This window comes from Vombatus ursinus, unplaced genomic scaffold, assembly GCF_900497805.2.
Source record: "Vombatus ursinus unplaced genomic scaffold, bare-nosed wombat genome assembly UNPS02014773.1, whole genome shotgun sequence".
Taxonomy (NCBI): Eukaryota; Metazoa; Chordata; class Mammalia; order Diprotodontia; family Vombatidae; genus Vombatus; species Vombatus ursinus.
The window spans coordinates 43,675,190-43,694,808 of record NW_020954551.1 but is presented as its reverse complement, the minus strand read 5'-3'; the positions used below and the strand labels follow the sequence as shown (position 1 = coordinate 43,694,808).

The 19,619-nt window shown below is 40.8% G+C and overlaps 1 protein-coding gene across 2 annotated transcripts; it reads left to right on the top strand.

The window, feature by feature from the left end:
- The first annotated feature begins 634 nt into the window (after positions 1–634).
- Positions 635–18,954, top strand: HMCES (5-hydroxymethylcytosine binding, ES cell specific). Of its 2 annotated transcripts, none has more exons than XM_027863916.1 (7): positions 635–655; positions 2,566–2,771; positions 6,205–6,348; positions 8,432–8,551; positions 11,219–11,385; positions 12,123–12,309; positions 17,678–18,954. In XM_027863916.1, the coding sequence occupies exons 2-7, from the start codon at positions 2,589–2,591 to the stop codon at positions 17,864–17,866; spliced, it is 990 nt and encodes a 329-aa protein (XP_027719717.1). In that variant the 5' UTR covers positions 635–655; positions 2,566–2,588; the 3' UTR covers positions 17,867–18,954. The 2 variants fall into 2 exon arrangements, with proteins under 2 accessions (XP_027719717.1, XP_027719715.1); XM_027863914.1 differs by lacking the exon at positions 635–655 and adding an exon at positions 1,016–1,104.
- The last annotated feature ends 665 nt before the right edge of the window (positions 18,955–19,619 follow it).

Here is a 19,619-nt window from a genome sequence, read left to right as displayed (position 1 = left end):
TGGTGTCCACCAATTCATCTAGCTCCAAATCCATGTAACTACTGTATAGTGCATGTCTCTAAGAATACTATTTGAGAGGTTTTGTTTAATCTGGGTAAACTATGTATGCTTTACCCTTATCTGAACAGTTTCATAACCATAAAAAAGGAAGTTAGGTAAGTCTGGTCTTACTGCCTACCACCTGAGCCCTTTGGTGATTAACAGACTTCTCTTTCCAGTTCTCAGGTGGAAATATCTACCAAAAGTGCAGGTCAGTAAGGAAGTAGCCACTGGTGGCCAGCAAAGCTAGTTACCGTTTTACTAATTGTTCGGGAAGCTGGTGGTGCTCAAATGATCAAATGAAGTGCTGCTGGAAGGTGAAACAAAAATCAAGTGTGAGCTGAATTGATGCTGCAACAAACACGACAAACCTAGCCAATGCCTGGGCGAGTGTTACTATGGTTACTGAGCTCGAGAGTTTCCCAGCATCCTTTTCATTTCTGAGCGAGGGAGCAGGATCATCCACTTGGAGCAATCAGGGACCTTGGTCCAACCCTTCAGTGGTCGGGGAAATCCCGGTCCCAAAACCTGGAAGGGATTAGCCCAGGCTCCCGCTTCCGCGGCAGCACTGCGGCCCAGGCCGGGGGACTGTCTTACTCTTTGCCGATTGCGGCTGGTAAAGTGCGGGCGCAGCCTGGGGGAGCGCGGGGAGCCTGCCCGGAAGGACACCCAGACTCCCACCCTCCCCTTTCCTTCTTTTTCTCCTTCCTCCTCTCCTCCCCTCTTTCCTCCTCCTCCCTCAGTTTCCCCTCCCCCCTGCTCCTCCTTCGCCTCTTCCGCTCCCGTCGTCTGCTCTTCCTCCCCTTCCTCTGTTCTCCCCCTCCTCCCCGGAGAGCTAGGCCGCAAAGCGTGACATGCGCAGTGAGGCGCAGAGGAACGTGACCGCGGGGCGAGCAGCGGAAGAGGGGGGAGGGAAGGGGAGGAAGCGGCACGTGACGGCGGGTAGGGAGGGGGAGGGGCGGGGCTGTGCGTGGGAGGGGAGTGGAGGGAAAGGAAGGGAGGCGGGAGGGGAAGGCGAGCGGATCGAGGCGTGCGCCGAGAGCCAGGGAGCGGCTGGAGCGCGAGGTGAGGGGCTCGGCCGGGGCTCCCGGGCCTGGCTGTGCGAGGCGGCGGCGCGCTCGGGCCTGGAGAGCGGGCGGGGAGCCGAGGCCCCCACCGTGTGTGTGGGGTGGGGTGGGGAGAAACACCCCATGTGGGGGAGGGGCCAAAGGCGGGCCGAACCACCGCAGGGAGGGGGAGGGAGAGCGAGCGCACTTATTGAACGCCTGCTGTACGCCAGCTTTCTTCCTACTCTCGCTACTTCCCTGGGAGTTGGGTGCTGTGATCAGCCCCATTTTACAGGGGAGAAAACTGAGGCAGGCAGAGATTAAGGAATTTGATCTGGGTCACACAGCTAGTAAGTGTCTGAGGCTGGATTCGAACTCGGGTCTTCCTGACTTAAGGCTCAGCCCTCCATCCACCGTCTCACCTAGAAGGGGAAAGGAAGTTAAGAGGAGTGGGGAATAAAAAGAGAAGTCCTGGGTGGGGCAGAGAAGACCTTGCCAAGGGGAGCCCCACGTTCCCAGCCTCTGGGTCCAGAGCATCCTCAGAAACGTCATGCATTCCTCAAATATTAATGGCATGAGCGGAGTAGAGGACCCCACAAGAGATGTTGTGGGGGTGCACGGGGAAATCCTGACCTTTCAGAGGTGGAAGTTGGGTGCACGTCAGACACAAAGTAGAATTTCAAATAGGAAAAATACCAAGTATGTAGGAGTTGAGGGGAGGACCATGGTAGATTTTGAGGGGACAGCCCGTGCACCCCATTTTACAGTTGAAGCCCCTGAGGCACAGAGAGGATAAGGAACCGGTAGATACACTAGCTAAGTGTTGTATCCACTACACACGTTGGGAGATGTCTAGCTGGGAGAATCAGGTCAAGTTAGGTAGAAATTGAATTTTGATATAGCTAAAGAAATGGGGCCTATTATTTGGGAAATATAACCTAGAAAGAGTGCAAGACTTGGAGTCTGGAGAGATCTGGGTTTGAAGTCTGTGAGTGACTCTCAGCTAGTTTCTTGATCCTTCAAAACAAGGACAATATCTTTCTTAAGATCAGTATTCCAGTAATGCTGTTTGGCAACAAATCCTACAACGTCACAGTTTTTGAAGAAGCAGAATTTCCGATGACCCAGAGAAGCAATGGAAAGCCACATAGAGGGTATAGGTAGCGTGTCATTGAATAAGATCTGTGCAGAAATGGCATAAAATATATCATCCAGGAAATTACATTCTCCAAAAAAGAGGTGGGCCAGTCAAATGGAAAGGCTAAGTGCTGCAGTGGCACCTGTGTAATCATTAAAAAACCTGTGCAGGTTCTGTAGTGGGATTTGGTTAAGGAAGATGTATGGATGGGTTGCGATCAGCACCTTTGGGGGGAATCACCCCCTCAGGGAGATCATTGACCCATTGAAGTATGCTGTGAGGCAGCTTTCACAAATGTCTTCCGTGATTTTTATGTAATTTCACCTGATCTTTGTTTTAAAGGGCTTGAGAAGCATTGCTAGAGAATGTGTGGTCGAACATCCTGCCACTTACCTGTAGAGACTGTCAGGAGAGCATGTAGTTACATTGACAGCTATGGACAGGAACAGCTGCCAGATTGGAAGGATGAAGATAAGTACTTCCCCTCCTACAACAAAAGTCCCCAGTCCAACAGCCCAGTGCTCTTGTCTCGATTACATTTTGAAAAGGTAACTACTCCCCCTGCATTCAGTCCATCATGTTAGACTTTGTGATGTTCAGTAGTTATTTTATAGTCTCATCCTGCTGACTTGGTTTAGAAACCTCATCTCAGAGTACAGGCTTTCCCCACTATGTGTTAGTCTCTACTGAGACCACAAAAGCCTGAGTCAAAAGCAGATGTCTCGCTAGTGTCTGTACTTCAGAAGACAAATCAACAACCATTTATTAAGTGCCTCCTATGTGCCAGGTACTGTGCTAACTTCCAGACAATAGCAATAAGATGTATTCTCATTTGGATAGCTCATTCTTCATTTTGCATGAAATTTTTTTTGTTCTAGTGTTTAGTTATCCTTATATTTGAATGTTTTGTAAGCATATTTATATGTCTAAAAGTTCTTCATTTTTAACACATCTTTTGCATTTCTTTGTTATATACGCGATTAAAATAGGTGAATCTAGTTCAGCATTCCAAAGTGTACTTGTATTATTTGTGGTTCTAGTAATCATCTCCCTACATTGTTTCCTGGACTAGTTAAGAATTATTTGAGTTGTCTTAGCACCTTAAAGATTGTTTTGTTTGTGTACTGTAATACAATAACATTCTAGAAGGGAAATGACAAATTATTGTTCTTTGCTCCATAATGAACACCTGTGTTCAAAAAAAGAAAAAGAAATATCCTCATTGTTTTCTGTTTTTAAAGAGTACCACTGTATTTTGAATGGTATTCCAAAATATTTTAACTTGATCCTTCTAATTCAGAAATCATTTTATTAAGGCCATTTAAAAAGTTGAAACATTTTATTGTGACATGAGTAATTTCCCAGTAACTTTTTTGGAGACATCAAGTCCTTTTAGGATAAAGCCTTAAGAGTATTGTTTTATGGTATTCTGAAGAAGGCAGCAGTATATCAAGATTACCCAGGGTTACATTAATTCTACAAAGCAAAATTCCAATATGATTCTGCCTCCCTGGGTACATTATCCTTGGTTGCATGAATATGTGCTGCTTGGTTACTAGACTTATGTACTTGCTGATTTAATAAGAGTACCAGGGGGCAACCTTTAAGAGAAGGGTCATAAAGCCTGCTGCTTGGGGGAAATCTGAGGCATAGGGGGTTGGAGGCAGTAAGGACAAGTCAGCCTGCTTTGTGGGAGTGTTTTCAGGTGTTTCGTTTTTAGGCCAACTGTTTGAGCCACCTTCCTCTCAAATGCAATGGGCAGAGCAGGCAGATTGCAAGCAAAAGGTGGAACCCAGAGCAATCATTGTTTGGTTGTTTGAACTTACTGTTATTAGGTTCCAACAAAAGGACATTGCAATTCTACTACTACCCCCCCCCCATCTATTTCAGGTCATGACAAAAATGTCATAAGAAATTGACTCATTTTGATTAATATTTGAGCTTTAAAAACAGCTTTGCCAAAGCTTAGAGCAAAATTTAAGAAATTTCAGTGGTTCCGTAGCTCACATCAGTAGGGGTAGGCACAGATTGCAGTATTTGCATTTGAAACCCCTGTATTTGAAATCAATTCCTCTTTCATTTACCTGCCTCACTGCCCACATAACTGGCTGTTCATGTCATATGCTCAAAGGGGAAGTGAGAAAAGACGATGAATACAAAAGGTATTTTCAGTATTTGCACCTTGTAGTTTTCAGAGAGCCAACTTTATGCAGCTGTTTCCTATTTGGTTTCCCCATGAGATGACAGCACTAATAGTCAACACTTAGATTAGTCCAGTATAATTACTTATAGACAGAAGCAAAAGCTCATAGTGTGTTCCGTGCATAGATTTATAGTGAATTAACACAGATCCCTGAAATATTTTATTTGTATTAGAGAGATATTTTAGTCTTGCAAATGTGATTAGAAGTTACTATAATTTGACATGGTATAACCAGGGCTATTAGTTCATTGGAAAAATAATTCTGAATGTAAGATATAAAAAGGAAGAAGTGAGAGGCATCCTGTAGAGCTAGACTCAAGTACTGTCTTTGATGCTTCTTGCTCGTGTGATCCTGGGCAAGTCACGTACGCGACACACAGCTTTCTCAAGTGCCCGAAGCCTGTAAGTGAAAGAGTTAGAGGAATCGTCTTCCTGGGAGTTCCTTTTACTGATCGAATCACAGATGCAATTTAAAAAAAAAGAAAAAAGGAATTTCTCAAAAGAGAAGCTAAAACTTGGAGCAGGATATTTGTATGTAACTGAAATTGACCATCATGCTAAAGTCTTGAGTCTTGGAAATCCTTTATCATTTTTCTTAAGGATGACTAATGTAATCCTTGATTCATAGTAAACACTTAATAAAAGTTTGTTGAATGAATAATTTTCTTCTCCCTTAAATCTTATCTGTCACTAAATATTTTCCTTCTTTTCCATTTCACCTGGAGACAAGCTTCTTCCTGATGGAATAGAATAGACAAAACCTTGGTCCAGGTCCCCATCACCTTGAATTCAAACTACTACAGCAGTAGTTTACCTGCTTCCACTTTGTCCTGGTCCAGTCCAGTCCAGCCTGCACACCACTGTCAGATTAATTTTCCTAAAATATTTTTACTCGGGGCAGCTAGGTGGCACAGTGGATAGAGCACTGGCCCTGAGGTCAGGAGGACCTGAGTTCAAATCTGTCCTCAGACACATAACAGTTACTAGCTGTGTGACCCTGGGCAAGTCACTTAACCCTATTGCCTAGCAAAAAAGAAAAAAAAATTTTTTTACTCCCTTCCAGTTACCACAGGGTAAACACCTTGGTTTGCCCTTTAAAAACTGGTTTTCTACCTGCCTTTCCAGCTTTTTTTCCTACTATTTCCTCACATGATGCTTCTGCTGTCACCACACTGATGCTGTTTTTCACAAACAAGTTTTTTGTTTGTGCTATTTCCTGTACCTGGAACCCCTTCTCCACTTTGTTCAGGCTTTTTTAGCTTGAATCTACCTACATCAGTGAAAGAAAGGACCTCCTCCATGGACCAGTCTCAGCCCTTGCTGATTAACTCTCCATTCCTATCTTCTATCCCATTCGTTTAGCATTTAGCATATGTTGCTTTGCTTTGTTATTTATTTTTTGAGGGCAAAAACTATCCCTTTGTGTTTTAGATCATCTGTTACTTGGTCTAAAACGTTCCAGGCACTCAATAAATGTTTGTTGATGTTAATAACGAGAAAGTATCATGACTAATGGAAAGGGATTGCTTATCCTAATTTTGGTAAGTCATTTTTTTCTTGGAAGCTGAATCTTTTAGTTCTAAAAACTTGCCTATATCTCTTTGTGTTCAAGTTGTTTAAAGGGATATGAAGCAAGAAGTGTCCACAGCCAACTTAATTTTCCAGAGTTCCCAGTCATTTGTCCAGTTTGTCTTTGTTAGAGACAGTGAAAGTCAAGTAAAAGGATAAATTGCACATGAGCCTCTTTTGATTAGCTACCTGTTTGTTTCCCATGACAGGATGCTGACCCTTGTGATCGGGTAATTGCCGCAATGCGCTGGGGCTTGATTCCGTCTTGGTTCAGAGAGGCTGATGCTTCAAAGATGCAGTTCAGCACTAGCAACTGTCGAAGTGAAACCATGATGGAGAGACGGTCATACAAGGTAGGTATGACTCTCTTGGGGTAGAAGAGAATCCTCATTTTTGTTCCTTCAGAAGCCATCTATTACACCTGTCTGCCCAAGAAATAAATTAAGGATTCATCTTTAAAGGGTTACAGTCATCATCCTTTTCTGACTGTAAACCAGTGTTTTCCAATCATTTCATTAACAAAATCCTTCTTCACATGTTGTCATAAACTAGCTCCTTTCCTGCCTGGGCTGTTGCAGGGAACACCTCCCATGGACTTCATCCTTATTTCCTCTTTCTTTCTCTGATCCTATCTCCCTGTTGCTCTAATGTTAGAATCCGACTGATTGAATCGCTTTGTACGCCTCTGTTTGCATCCACCATATTGTCTAAATGACCTCATTATTAAATTTCTTTGAGAAGCTTATTCCCTTCCCCTCTCCCCTCTTACTCCACTGTATGTGCTAGACCAGTTTTATACATCTCCATGCTTGTGATAGATTGAAAAATGTTGTGAAGCACCATCCTAAGATCCTTTTGGAAAGGAGGAGCCAATTTACGTGATTGTAACAGAAAAGGATTATAACATTTTTGGATTTTTAAAAATCTTTTGAAGTAAAATTAGTGTGTCTTTCAAACAAGTTTCTTAAAGAAGGTACTGGTGATGTATGAAATGCTTTGTGCCAATTATATTGGGCAGAAATCAGCAATTGTGAAGTGGTGTATTTTGGAGTTAGAGGATCAGAGGTTTGTGGTTACCAGTCTTCGTAATGGAAAGAGAGAAAGATATCCAGAGATATTATCAAACAAAGATACTTAAAAATAAGATGAAAGGGAGATTCCTGAAATCTAATTAAGGTAATAAAAGGAGATCATTGACTTAGAAAGTTGCAGATTTGGAATTATGCAAAAATAAATAAACTAAAATGCCTGTATAATTTGACCTAGAAGATTCTACTGCCAGGCACGTGCCCCAGGGATGTCAGTAACAGAAAGTATACACTAAAATATTTGTAGCAGCACTTTTTATGAAAGCGAAGAATTGTAAACAAAGTAGATGCCAATCATTTGGAGAATGGCTCAACGAATTGTAGTACATGAGCATACTGGAATATTACTGTGCTATAAGAAATGATGAATTTGGAGAAGCATGAAACGACTTAAATGAACTGATGCAAAATGAGCAGAACCAGGAAAATAGTGTACACAATGACTCCAACAATGTAATTGGTTAGAACAACAGCAAAATAATTGAAACTGCAGTGACCAGGCTGGTCCCCAAAGGGGAGCCATGAAAAGACCTCACCTGTTTCATTGCAGAGGTGAGGGACCTGCGTTGTTTAGTATTGTGGTCCTTTTTTTCCCTTTACAAATTTCTTATTAAAAAGAATGGCTTTATGAGAGGGAGAGTGGTGGGTGAAGGATACAGTGAAAAATGTAAGTGATGGAACAGTGACATTAATAAACAGGTATTTTTAAGTTATGGAGATGAAGAAGTGAATAAAAAAGGGATCTCCACCTGTTAGGTGACGGCAATAAATAACCCTTGAGAGTTGGGGTTCACAGACAAGAGTCCTTCAATGTATTTGGAAGCACACGGTGGGGACAAAGTTATGTCTTCATGATTAAACGCCCAGACCTTGTTGCATGATCTGATTGGAAGGATATTCTCCTCTAACCGATCTGATTCAGTGAATTTAATGCAACAGCAACATTGTTTTCCTCTTAACCATGTAGTATCAGTTCTACTAGCCTTGTGCTGCTGCTGTTCTGTAGAGAGGTAGAAGGCTGATTGTATATGTCTGTGCTTCATGTACCATGGAAGAGGAAGGATCTTGGGATAGTGAGGATGTCATTCTATTCTTCTGTCCCCATAAATTACAAAAATGGTTTGTTAGTTGAATGTCGAAGTGAAATGACAAGGCTTGGCATTGTTTTGGTTCAAGGACTAAGGATTCATTGCATTAATTTGTGTAATGAAATTTGCTGGCATCTACAGTATCAATCCTTTCTACTCTGGATCAATGATCATTCCTGTCTTGTAGGTAGGCCTGTTTTTCTCTTCTCTGACCTAACAACAACTCTGATGTGATATGTTTTATTCTGGTCTTCTCTCAGGTGCCTCTGGAAAAGGGCAGGCGATGTGTGGTGCTGGCAGATGGGTTTTTTGAGTGGCAGCAGTTTCGGGGAGAAAAGCAGCCTTATTTCATCTACTTCCCCCAAATCAAGACAGAACAGGTATACTCATTAGAAAACATTTATTAAGTAGCTATAATTAATATGGAATAGTATACTGGTTCCAGGTACCAGAAACAAGTTAATAAAAGAAAGGACATTTTTCTTTTATGGAGCTTACCTTTTAAGACAAATGCATTTGGTAAGGACATACACCAAATTAATTTATTTGGTATAAATAAATAAATAAATTTATTTTATTTTTTACTGTAAACTTACCAAGTTCAACAAACATGAACATTTCAACATACAAAGGAGGACAGAAAAGTGGGTTTTATATAAATTAAATTTTTGTTACATAGTTTGGGTTTAAATATATGTTGAATTCACATGATAGTAACAAAATTGCCTTACAGTCTATGTTCTTTTGTGAATGTCCTCTCTCTTCTGTGTATTTTTTAATGATTTATTGATGCCCTTTATTTTTTTTCCATCATTATCACTACCCATCAACTTTTCGCCCCTTCCCCCCTTCTTTCCCTTCCATTGTAGAAGCCTTCCCTTGTAACAGATATATAGTATAGTCAAGTCATTCATCACCTCTCTGACAAGAGGTGGGAAGTATACTTCATCATTAGTCTTTTGACACAACGGAATATTAAAAAGAAATTGAACAAGACATTTCAGCAGTATTGTGTTAACATGCTCATAAGACAGACAATGCTTAGTTTCCTTTTTGAAGTGTTAAATTTCAGATTCATATATTTAGTTTGCTTTCGTTGTCTTTTGGGAGCATTGACTCTCCTTCAGGTGGTATCATTTTCTGTTTTGGATTTCTCATTGTTGGGGGGAGTCTGCTATCCACTCTCCTCAGCTCCCCTGTTGTATAACAAGGAGAGTAACCTTACATGTAGAGACTGAGGCAATTGTATAGAAAGATAGTATACCCTGATGTAATGAAGGTCTCCAAAGCTCTCCTGGGATCTCAGTTGTTTGTTATTGGCTAGTCTTTTTAACCTTGGACTTCAAATAGCACTTTATACTTTTTACAAACTTATTTACTGTGTACTGCAGTTACTTGTGTGTGTATCGTGTCCCCTTATTTGAATAGGTGCTATGTTATACTTATCTTTGTATCACCCTGCTTGGTTCGCACAACACTCTATGTATAATGGGTATTTGATAAATGTTGGCTGAATTGAATCTGCTATTTCACTTTATGGCCTCTGTTCAACAAGTGGTTGGGTGCTTGCACCTATGTGATATGTCAGCAGACTAAAGCTATTTAATGTCATTTTATAATTAGCAACTATGCTTGGGAGTTTGCAACTTGCTCATATACTTGAAGTGCTCGCCAGTAGTGGGACTAAAATGTTGTTGTTTTTTACTTCCTTACTTTAATGCTTTGTGACTAGACTTGCTATCAACATTTTGGATGTTTGTTTTTGGTTTTGTTTTTTTTGTTTGCCACAAATAGAATCACTGGTGCTCTGCTCTTACTGCCTATTGGGACAAGGGATGGTTATCTTGTAAAGGAGCAAGTTGTATAACTGAGCCTTCAGATCCTTGCCAGTTAATTTTTCGAAGATTATTTCTTCCATCTAGAAGCGCTACCATGGTAGTTAAAAGTGTTAATTAGGACCCTGGCTTAATAAGTCTTCAAGAATACTCAGAGATTGGAAGAAAAAAGTAGTTCAAAACATTGCCCATGTATCACTTAATCCCTTCAATGCCTTTTCTTTCCAGGATGTAGTCTTGCTTCTCTTTGGGTTAATTGTTGTATATGATAATTCCATTTAAAACAACTAGCAGTCAGGAGTCATTAGGGCTTATTCCTATCACAGCCACAGTTTACTTTATGACCTTAAGGGACCATCCCTTTAAATTTCTACTTCCTTAGTTGCAAACTTGGAGATGCATATCTGGAGAAATTATTTTTAGCTTGCTTCCTCTCCCAACCCAGGTTGCCAAGAGGCTGCCTATGCGTCGGGACCAGCACTATTGGGCATCATCTGGGAAGCCACAGACCTTCCCCTTCCCGGTCCTCCTAATTGCCCCATTGTCCTCCAGACACTGGACATCTACTCTCACCTGGCTGCTGAAACTCGATTCCCCCCCCCTCTGCAGGAGGTGTCCCAGAGTCCCCCTCCACTCTGACCCTTGAGCTCATTCACTACTTGTTCAGGGACTGTCTGCCCTGTTATTGCTTCCCAGGATCCTCAGGACCTTACCATCTGCTCTGCTACTTTTCCTTTCCAGCCTAAGTACCACCTGGCCTTTCTGTTTGCCATGAACTGAGCTGTTCTTTATGTGTTGTCTCGCCCAATTTGTCTGTGTGCTCCTTGGGAGCAAGGATAGTCTCACTTTTCTATTTGCATTAGCATGATGTTTGGCATATAGTAAGTGCTTAATAAATGCTTTTACATTCCGTTATCTTCAGTACATATTTATTAAATGTACACGTAAGTATGGCAATTGTAATGAGTTTTCTGCGTTTATAATATTGGTAGGAATAAATAGCCAGGGCTCTTAATTCTAAATATGATCTCTTCTATGTATTATTATTATTATTACTAATTATTGTTCATAGGGATAAAAGAATATAAATGGAAAATAAGACATGGGCTGAATTCCTTCTCGAATGTTTCCATTGTTTTAGTTGGAGAATGTGCCCCATGGGCAGAAGGAAAAAGTGTGATTCTGGGATCTTCCTCTGTCTTTTGTTTCCAGTCATTCTTCAGCCGTTCAGTGGATGAGGAAGTCTGGGATGACTGGAGGCTGCTAACAATGGCTGGAATCTTTGACTGCTGGCAGCCACCAAATGGAGGCGAGCCGCTGTACTCTTACACTGTCATCACAGTGGACTCCTGCAAAGCCTTAAGTGACATTCATCACAGGCAAGTGAGGAGGCCCGATTAAGCATCTTCCAGTGGAGACCAAAAGTATCAGGGAGTTTTTCTTTCTTCATCGAGACACAAGATTTATCATCTAATTATTTTTCTGTTCTCTCTTCTAAAGGGTTATAGAATAAGAAAAAGGACGATGAACTGGGAGTTGGGCTGGAGATCTAGTCCTGATGCATTTTGTGACATTGGACAAGCTCTTTTCCTTTCTGTGGCTCATTTTGCCCTTCATATAAAATAAGGAGACTGAATCTTTCCTACTACAAGTCTTCTGTAGTTAATGAGGCCCATTCTTGATAATTAATAAGCAAGTTACCTCACTGGCTTCTATTTAATACAAGCTAGAATTGTCTACTTGATCTTTCTTTTCAAATGCATTGATTTTCTCTATAGTACCCTTTGAGTTGACTGTATTCATACTGATCATATTGCCCATGCCATTAGAGTCTAATGATTGAACTTTGTTATAGGCAAGTGTTAAAATGTGATTGTTATAAAAGCTCCCAGGCTGCACTTCTGCCTTATGATGAATTTAGATTGTAACAAGATCACCATATAGGAAGACTCCTTGATATTTCTTTAGGTCCATGACAACAGGGAACAAGGAAGGCTGAGTGAGGAGCTTGAATGTAACTCACCATTTTTTTTTTCCCTTGTAATGTTTGAGTGGTTCTTTAAAAGAGTCCAACATCCTGTCTCCCTCTCTTTTTACCATTTACCATTCTGGCTAGGATGCCTGCTTTACTGGATGGTGAGGAAGCAATTGCTAAATGGCTGGATTTTGGTGAGGTCCCAATTTATGAAGCTCTGAAGGTTATTCGTCCTGTAGACAACATTACATTCCATCCAGTTTCTACTATTGTGAACAACTCCTTGAACAATACACCCCAGTGTCTTGAACCTGTTGAGATCGAAGAGGTAAGAGTGATTAAGACAGAGAATATTAGGCAGACATGTAAATACTGTATGTCAGAGTGACTTTGATTTAAAAATTGTTCTTTTTCTCTATCCGGGACCCTAACCTTAGAACCACCTAAAATTATTTTTATTATTTATGAGTAGCATAGTACCATTGTAGGTGGAGGTAGGGAGTAAGAATACTGGTTTATAATTTTATCCCTGAAGATTAATGAGATGAGCTCTGAGCTAATAAAAGTCAATAAGGGGCCCAGAGTGGAAATGTTAGATCAGGCAGGTATCCCAAAGATCTCAGGGAGAATGTCCCAAGCATTAGAGATTGGTTCAAGTTACAAAGGCAGGAGAAAAGTGGTGGTTTTTCACAAGTTTATGTTTTGTTTTGTTTTGTTTTTTTGGCTAGGCAGTGGAGTTAAGTGATTTGCCCTGGGTCACATAGCTAGTAAGTGTCAAGTGTCTGAGGCTGATTTTGAACTCAGGTCTTCCTGACTCCAGGGCCAGTGCTGTATCCATTGTGCCACTTAGCTGCACCAATTTTTCACTAGTTCTAAATGTGGAATAATCTGTCATGGGAATTACGGGGACAGTTGTTTATGAGTTTAAAATGAGTTGGATTTTGCCACCTGAGGAATTTTTGTGTACTCTTTTGTCCATCTTCTGGCCTGCCTATCAATCAGTAATCCTCCCTTTTTTTCTTTTTATTTCCTTCTCTTGCAGGCCATCTGCAGGCCTGTCATTTGACATTATTCCCAAGATGTCTGTAAAATTTTAAACTCTAATAAAAAGTAATCGCTACCAAAATGTAAGGTTAAAGTATTAGTAAAAAAAACAAAAAACCCAACAACAGTTATTTCTGTTATGTTAAGCACTCCATGGATACCAAGCCGCAGTATTTGTATTGGTTAACAGTTAGTCAGCAAGGTGCATTCACTAAACACCTGCTCTCTACCAGTCACTGTGTCCTAGGTACCGAGGAGACAAAGAGAAAAGTGAAACAATACTCAATCTGAAGGAGCTCCCATTCCATCAGGCTTTATTTCAAGATCATCACTGTTAACAGAGGATGGCATTGGATTACATTTATTTAATATCTTTGAACCAAGCCTTTTAGTGGCCTTTTTAGGCTCAAAAAAAAATAGAAACTTTTATTATTTATGTGCTGCTTTCTGCTGTCAAACAGTATGCGTTAAGACATTTCACAAAGCATGGAAGCATACTTAGCTGACCAGGCAGTCCACAGAATTTATCAGGTTACATTTGAGTATAGAACAGCATTGTTTGCTCTGTGGATATGCATGATTTATTAATGTTAGATTTGTGGCCTGCCTTCATTTAAAAAAGGATTTGGGGAAAAAAAATTTAAAAAAAAAATAAAAAAGAGTTTGGGAAAAGTAAAAAGTAAAATAAGGTAGAACAATTAGGGATAAAAACTGAACAGAAATAATCTTAAAACAGAAGGAGTCGATGCTACTAGATACTTGAAAGACTCTGAATCTAGCTCTTTTTCCTGGCAGCTGAGGCAAAAAAAGTGAAATATCTAACACTGTTTTCATTTGCTGATAAAAATAAAGTATCTAATTTGTCTTAAAATAACCTTCCCCCCCAACTAAACTCAAGCAGGAATATACTATGTTACTGTTAAACAGACATTTCTTTTTGAGGAAAAAGCCATACTATTCATATGGCTCTTATAGCAATTCTCTGAAAAGGAAAAGTACCTAATATTAAATTGAAATGCATTGAAGGTATCTGGAGGTGAGGAGGAAGATGATGATAATAACTGACACAGAGACAATAACACTTGAAGACTTAAAAAGCATTCATTTTTTTGTTTCAGTTTAATCATCAGAATAGCCCTGAAGTAACTGTACAGATAGTTCTTTCCTACAAATGAGGATGACTTGTAAGTCACCTAGCTAGGAAGTGTGGCAAGGCCCGGATTGTAAGCCAGATCTTCTGACTCCCAAGTCCAGTACGCCATGCTGTAACAAAGGCTAAATACTTTGATTTCTGATGGTTCGACCTAAAGGAGGGGTGGAATTTGGAGAATCTAAATGATGTGCTAACATGGCCCAAATATGCTTTCTCCAAAATAATAATGGCAACATCTAATATTTATTTAGCTTCTTAAATTTTTCGAAGGATGTGACATGTAGTATCTATTTTGATACAAGAGCCCTTTGAGGGATTTGGGGAAGAGCTCAAGCAAGTCACTACTTTTACTCCGCCTTCTTGGCTCTGCCTCCATACAAGAGCCCTTTGAGTAGGAAACTTGGAGGTATTTTTTTCATTTTAAAAAAGAGAAAATTGGGGGGCAGCTAGGTAGTGCAGCAGATAGAGCACCGGCCCTGGATTCACAAGGATCTGAGTTCAAATGCGGCCTCAGACACAAAACACTTACTAACTGTGTGACCCAGGGCAAGTCACTTAACCCCCATGGCCCAACCCAACAAAAAAAAAAACAAAAAAAAAGCAAAAGAGAGAACTGCAGCCAACATGTAACTTAGAAAAAGAGACCCATAGAAATATGAAATAGTGGCAGAGCCAGAAGGTGTTGGACAATGCAGGGACCCACCCATATACCAGTAGGCTGTTACTTTGGACATAAGGGCTGACAATATAACATAGTGAGAAATATCTGGGGCTAGGGTTGAATGAAAGACCTATTTTTTAAAATTAATTTATTTTGATTTATCAACAATTATTTCCATAAACTTTTGAGTTTTAAATTTTTCTTCCCCTCCCTCCCCACCTCCCTCCGTAAGACAGTGCACAATCTGATGTAGGCTATCCATATACATTCCTATTAAACATGTTTGCACATTAGTCATGTTGTAAGGAAGAATTAGAACCAACAGGAGGAACCACCAGAAAGAGGAAACAAAACACAACAGAAGAAAAAAAAATAGCAGTAGTATGCTTCAATCTGCATTCAAGCTCTATAGTTCTTTCTTTGGATGTGAAGAGCATTTTCCATCCTGAGGCCTTTGGAGATGTCTTAGATCCTTGTATTGCTGGAAGGGTTAAGTCTATCAGTATTAGTCATCTCACAACGTGGCTGTTACTGTGTACAACATTCTCCTGGTTCTGCTCACTTCACTCAGCATCAGTCTATACAAATCTTTCCAGGTTTTTCTGAAGTCTGCCTGCTCATTATTTCTTATAGCACAATAGTATTCCATGACATTCATATACCACAACTTGTTCAGCCATTTCCCAAGTGATGGACATCTCCTCAATTTCCAATTCTTAACCACCACAAAAAGAGTTGTTATAAATATTGTTGTACATTTAAGTCCTTCTTTCTTTCTTTCACAGACCTACTGTGATATTGTTGGGTCAGAGGGTATGCACATTTTTATAGCCCTTTGGGCATAGTTCCAAATTGCTCTCCAGAATGGTTGGATCATTTCACAACTCCACCAACAATGCATTAGTGTTCCAATTTTCCCACATCTTCTCCAACATTTATCATTTTCCCGTTTTGTCATTTTGGTCAATCTGATAGGTGTGATGTGGCCCTTACAGTCAACCTCGGAGTTGGTTTGATTTGCATTTCTCTAATCAATAGTGATTTAGAACATTTTTTCATGTGACTACAGATGGCTTTAATTTCTTCATCTGAGAACTGCCTGTTCATATCCTTTGACCATTTCTCAATTGGGGAATGACTTGTATTCTTATAAATTTGACTTAATTCTCTATATGTTTTAGAAATGAGGCCCTTATCAGAGATAATGGTTGTAAAAATTCCCAGTTTTCTACTTCCCTCCTAATCATGGATGCATTGGCTTTGTTTGTGTAAAAACTTTTCAATTTAATGTAATCAAAATTAGAGAACATTATGAAATGCAAAATGGCTATCTCTTGTTTGGTCATGAATTCTTCTGTTCTCCATAAATCTGACAAGTAAACTATTCCTTGCTCTCCCAGTTTACTTATAGTATCAGTCTTTATATCTAAATCATGGACCCATTTTGACTTTATTTTGGTATATGGTGTGAGATTTTGGTCTACGTCTAGTTTCTGCCCTACCCTTTTCCAGTTTTCCCAGCAGTTTTTGTCAGATATTGAGTTCTTATCTCAGAAGCTGGGATCTTTGGGTTTATCAAATTGTAGATTACTATAGTCATTGACTACTGTGTCTTGTATACCTAACCTATTCCACTGATCCACCACTCTATTTCTTAGCCAGTACCAAGTAGTTTTGATGATTGCTGCTTTATAATACAATTTAAGATCTGGAAAGGTTAGGCCACCCTCCTCTGCATGTCTTTTCATTAGTTCCCTTGATATTCTGGACCTTTTGTTCTTCCAAATGAATCTTATTATTTTTTCTAAGAGAGATCCATTTGTTAAGGGCTTACTATTCAGGGCAGTTTGCTAAGTCCTTGGGATACAAATACATGCAAGTAATATAGCCTTTGCCCTCAAGGAGCTTATCTTCTAAAGTGAGAAGACTATACATAAAGGGTAACTGGAAAGGAGGGGAGTGAGAGGGTCATTCTAGACGAGACAAAGCTACTCAGAATATTAGAGCCAAGCCACTGTCCTCCTCCTGGTTAAGCTTAAGAGGTCAAGAGGAGGGGAACTGAAGGACACAGGGAGGTTTGGGGCAAGACCCTCGTCCCAGTCTTAGTCTTGGTTAAAGAAACAAGAGTCCTCGTTGGGACGTGGAATTCATAGTTCTGGCCCTTGTTCTCTCCAATTCCAGCTGCCAGGAGATTAGTAGTCTGGCTGAAGATCTATAGGCCTAGGACTAAGAGAATTCCCACAGCCTGCTCTAGAGGTAGGATCTGGGTAAGGTGGGCAGGTTTATTCAGCTGAGGAACAGCTTAGGCAGGGGAGGGAACAGTGGGTGACCAGGATGAGTCATTCTTGGGAGCAGAGTGGCACCAGAGATTTGTCCATGTAGAAGCCAAAATGGAGTCAGGGTAGTTCCCTCTTTTCCTGACCCTTAGGGGGCTAGTTATGGCTGGAACCTGATAGTCAAATCTACCAACTGGTGGGGATGTGGTTTCTTGCTGTGGGAGAGCAGTCAGGGAGCCCCTGGCTATTAACAGCCACCCAAGGGGCAGAGTCCAAGGTTTTGGGGGAATTAAGGTGAGGATGATGGCCAAAGCGGAGTCAGCATTGTGAGGACATGGCTAGGAGGTGAAGTGGGAGAAATTGATGACAGAGGGGAGATTATTTGAGATTAGGTAGAAGGTACAGTTAATTAAATCACTGCCAGAAATCCCTAATCACCTCTCTGCCTGATGAACAATTGAGTGAAATTATTTGGGCAAAGTTCTTAGATAATATGGAGCACAGAATGTGACTGAGTTTCAATACTAACCTTAAAATGATGATTTTGCTTATGTCCTTATAGATGCCCTACATTATTCCAAGCCGACGGAAGATGACACCAAAATCCCCCTCAAAGGAAGACCCTGACCCTCCCAAGAGGTCCAGGTATTTTGCACTGAAGAGCTCTTCTTCCCAGAGAGCCAGTGCAGAGTTAATGGAACGGTGGCTGAAAAAGCACGAGACCCGCCATAACAGGAGACCCAAGTTTTAGTCAGATAAATGTCTGGAGCCTCTCTCTGTTGACACCTAAGGGTGGCCAAGATATCCTCTTTTAGCTCCCCTGATTCCTAACTCTTCCCCATCAAGGTGTCTCTTCCAGGGGTTCCCAGTTTGCAGCTTTTGTTCCCACCTCTTCTCCCCCTATAGTCCAGGTGCTAAAAATGGCCATACTGGGCTAGGAGGAGCTTTTCTTTCTCTGATTGGTATTCTTTCCCCCACAACTGCAACTTACTATGTGTATGTTATTATTTTTTTTTTTATTTACAAAGTCAGGGTAGGAAAAAGACTATTGAACCAAATTTAGCTCTTGAATTGTCTTAAATTTTGTTATACTGAATGCCTAATGTCTCTCTAATAAGGCTATCGTACTTGAAATTTTCCCCCGTTTTTCATTCTTTGGGTTTCGTGTTCAGCTATCTTCTTCAAGTTGTTTATGTGAATTTGACAAAGTGAGTGGCACAATGAGGTCATGGATTGCAGGCTATCACAGTTGTGCAGCCGGTGGTGGGAGGAGCCCAGTTTGGGTTTTATATAAAAATCTGTATCTCAGGAACGTGCAGTGATCTTTGCCAGGTGTGGCCTGGTAGAATTAAAGGACCAGAACCTTTGTGTTTGTCTCTGAGGCTTTAAGATGTCATCTCTGGGCTCAGCAGGCTCAGAGAAACTGTCTGCTCCTTCAGTAGGGCAGAGTTCAAGGGCGAAGAGTAATTCCCAAAGAGCCAGGTTCACAGAAGAGGGGCATAGCTTATGACCTCTCCTGAGACTAGGGTTACCTAGGGTTAGGACCTATTATGGAGGTCCAAAATTAGTTCATCCAGCTTTTTGTGATGTTTCTTTGACCTTTGGAGTATTGTGGTTTGGTCTTTTGATGATGGATTTTTCTGGGTTTGAGTGTGACATTGGAAGGGGAGCTGTGAAGGAGGTTGGGGTGACATTAGTTTTCCTGTCGGTGGGGTCCCGCTCAGCTTCCCAATGACAGAATACGTCGAAAGGGCTGAGGAATCACGCTGGCTGGGAAGTGCTGTTTGGTTTCTGTATGGAAATCATCGATTTGGAAATAATAAAAAGAAACTCTCAGTGGCTCCTTGTCAAGTTTTTTATATATTTTCTCTTTATGTGCTTAGCAAATAGTATTAGTTGACATTTATATAATGCTTTAATAATCTGGACTCGGGATACCCAACCCCCCTACCCCCCACCCCCCATTCATCCTCATAGAGGATATCAACTAAGGGTGTAAAGGCTGTCAGCAAATCACCCCTTCATTCTTCAATTAAATTATGAGGCAGTATGGTACAGGGGGAAAAACACTGCCTTGAGTCACAAGATGTCTGCAGATCATCTGTATTACCTTTGACCCTGGGCAAGGCACTTAACCTATCTGGGCCTCACTCAGTTTCCTCATCTGTAAAATGAGATTGTTCTAAATGCTTCTGAGGTCCTTCCAGCTCCAGTTCTATGATCTTGTAAAGTGCAGCAAAGATATTGAATACTTTATGGTAGGGCCTCGGTCCTGTGCCAGATGACCTGGGGAATACAAGAACAAAAGTCTCTGTGCTGAAAGAGCTGACTTACAGCTTTTTTAAGGGGACAATATATACACATTTGAGAAAATTAACAAATAAAAAGTAGTATATAAATAAATTTGTTCACACCAGATTTCATTCTAATCTAAATTTAATCAGCCACTAAGATTCATTCAGCACACACTCATTGTGTACAAACATCGTGTTCCTGACCTCATG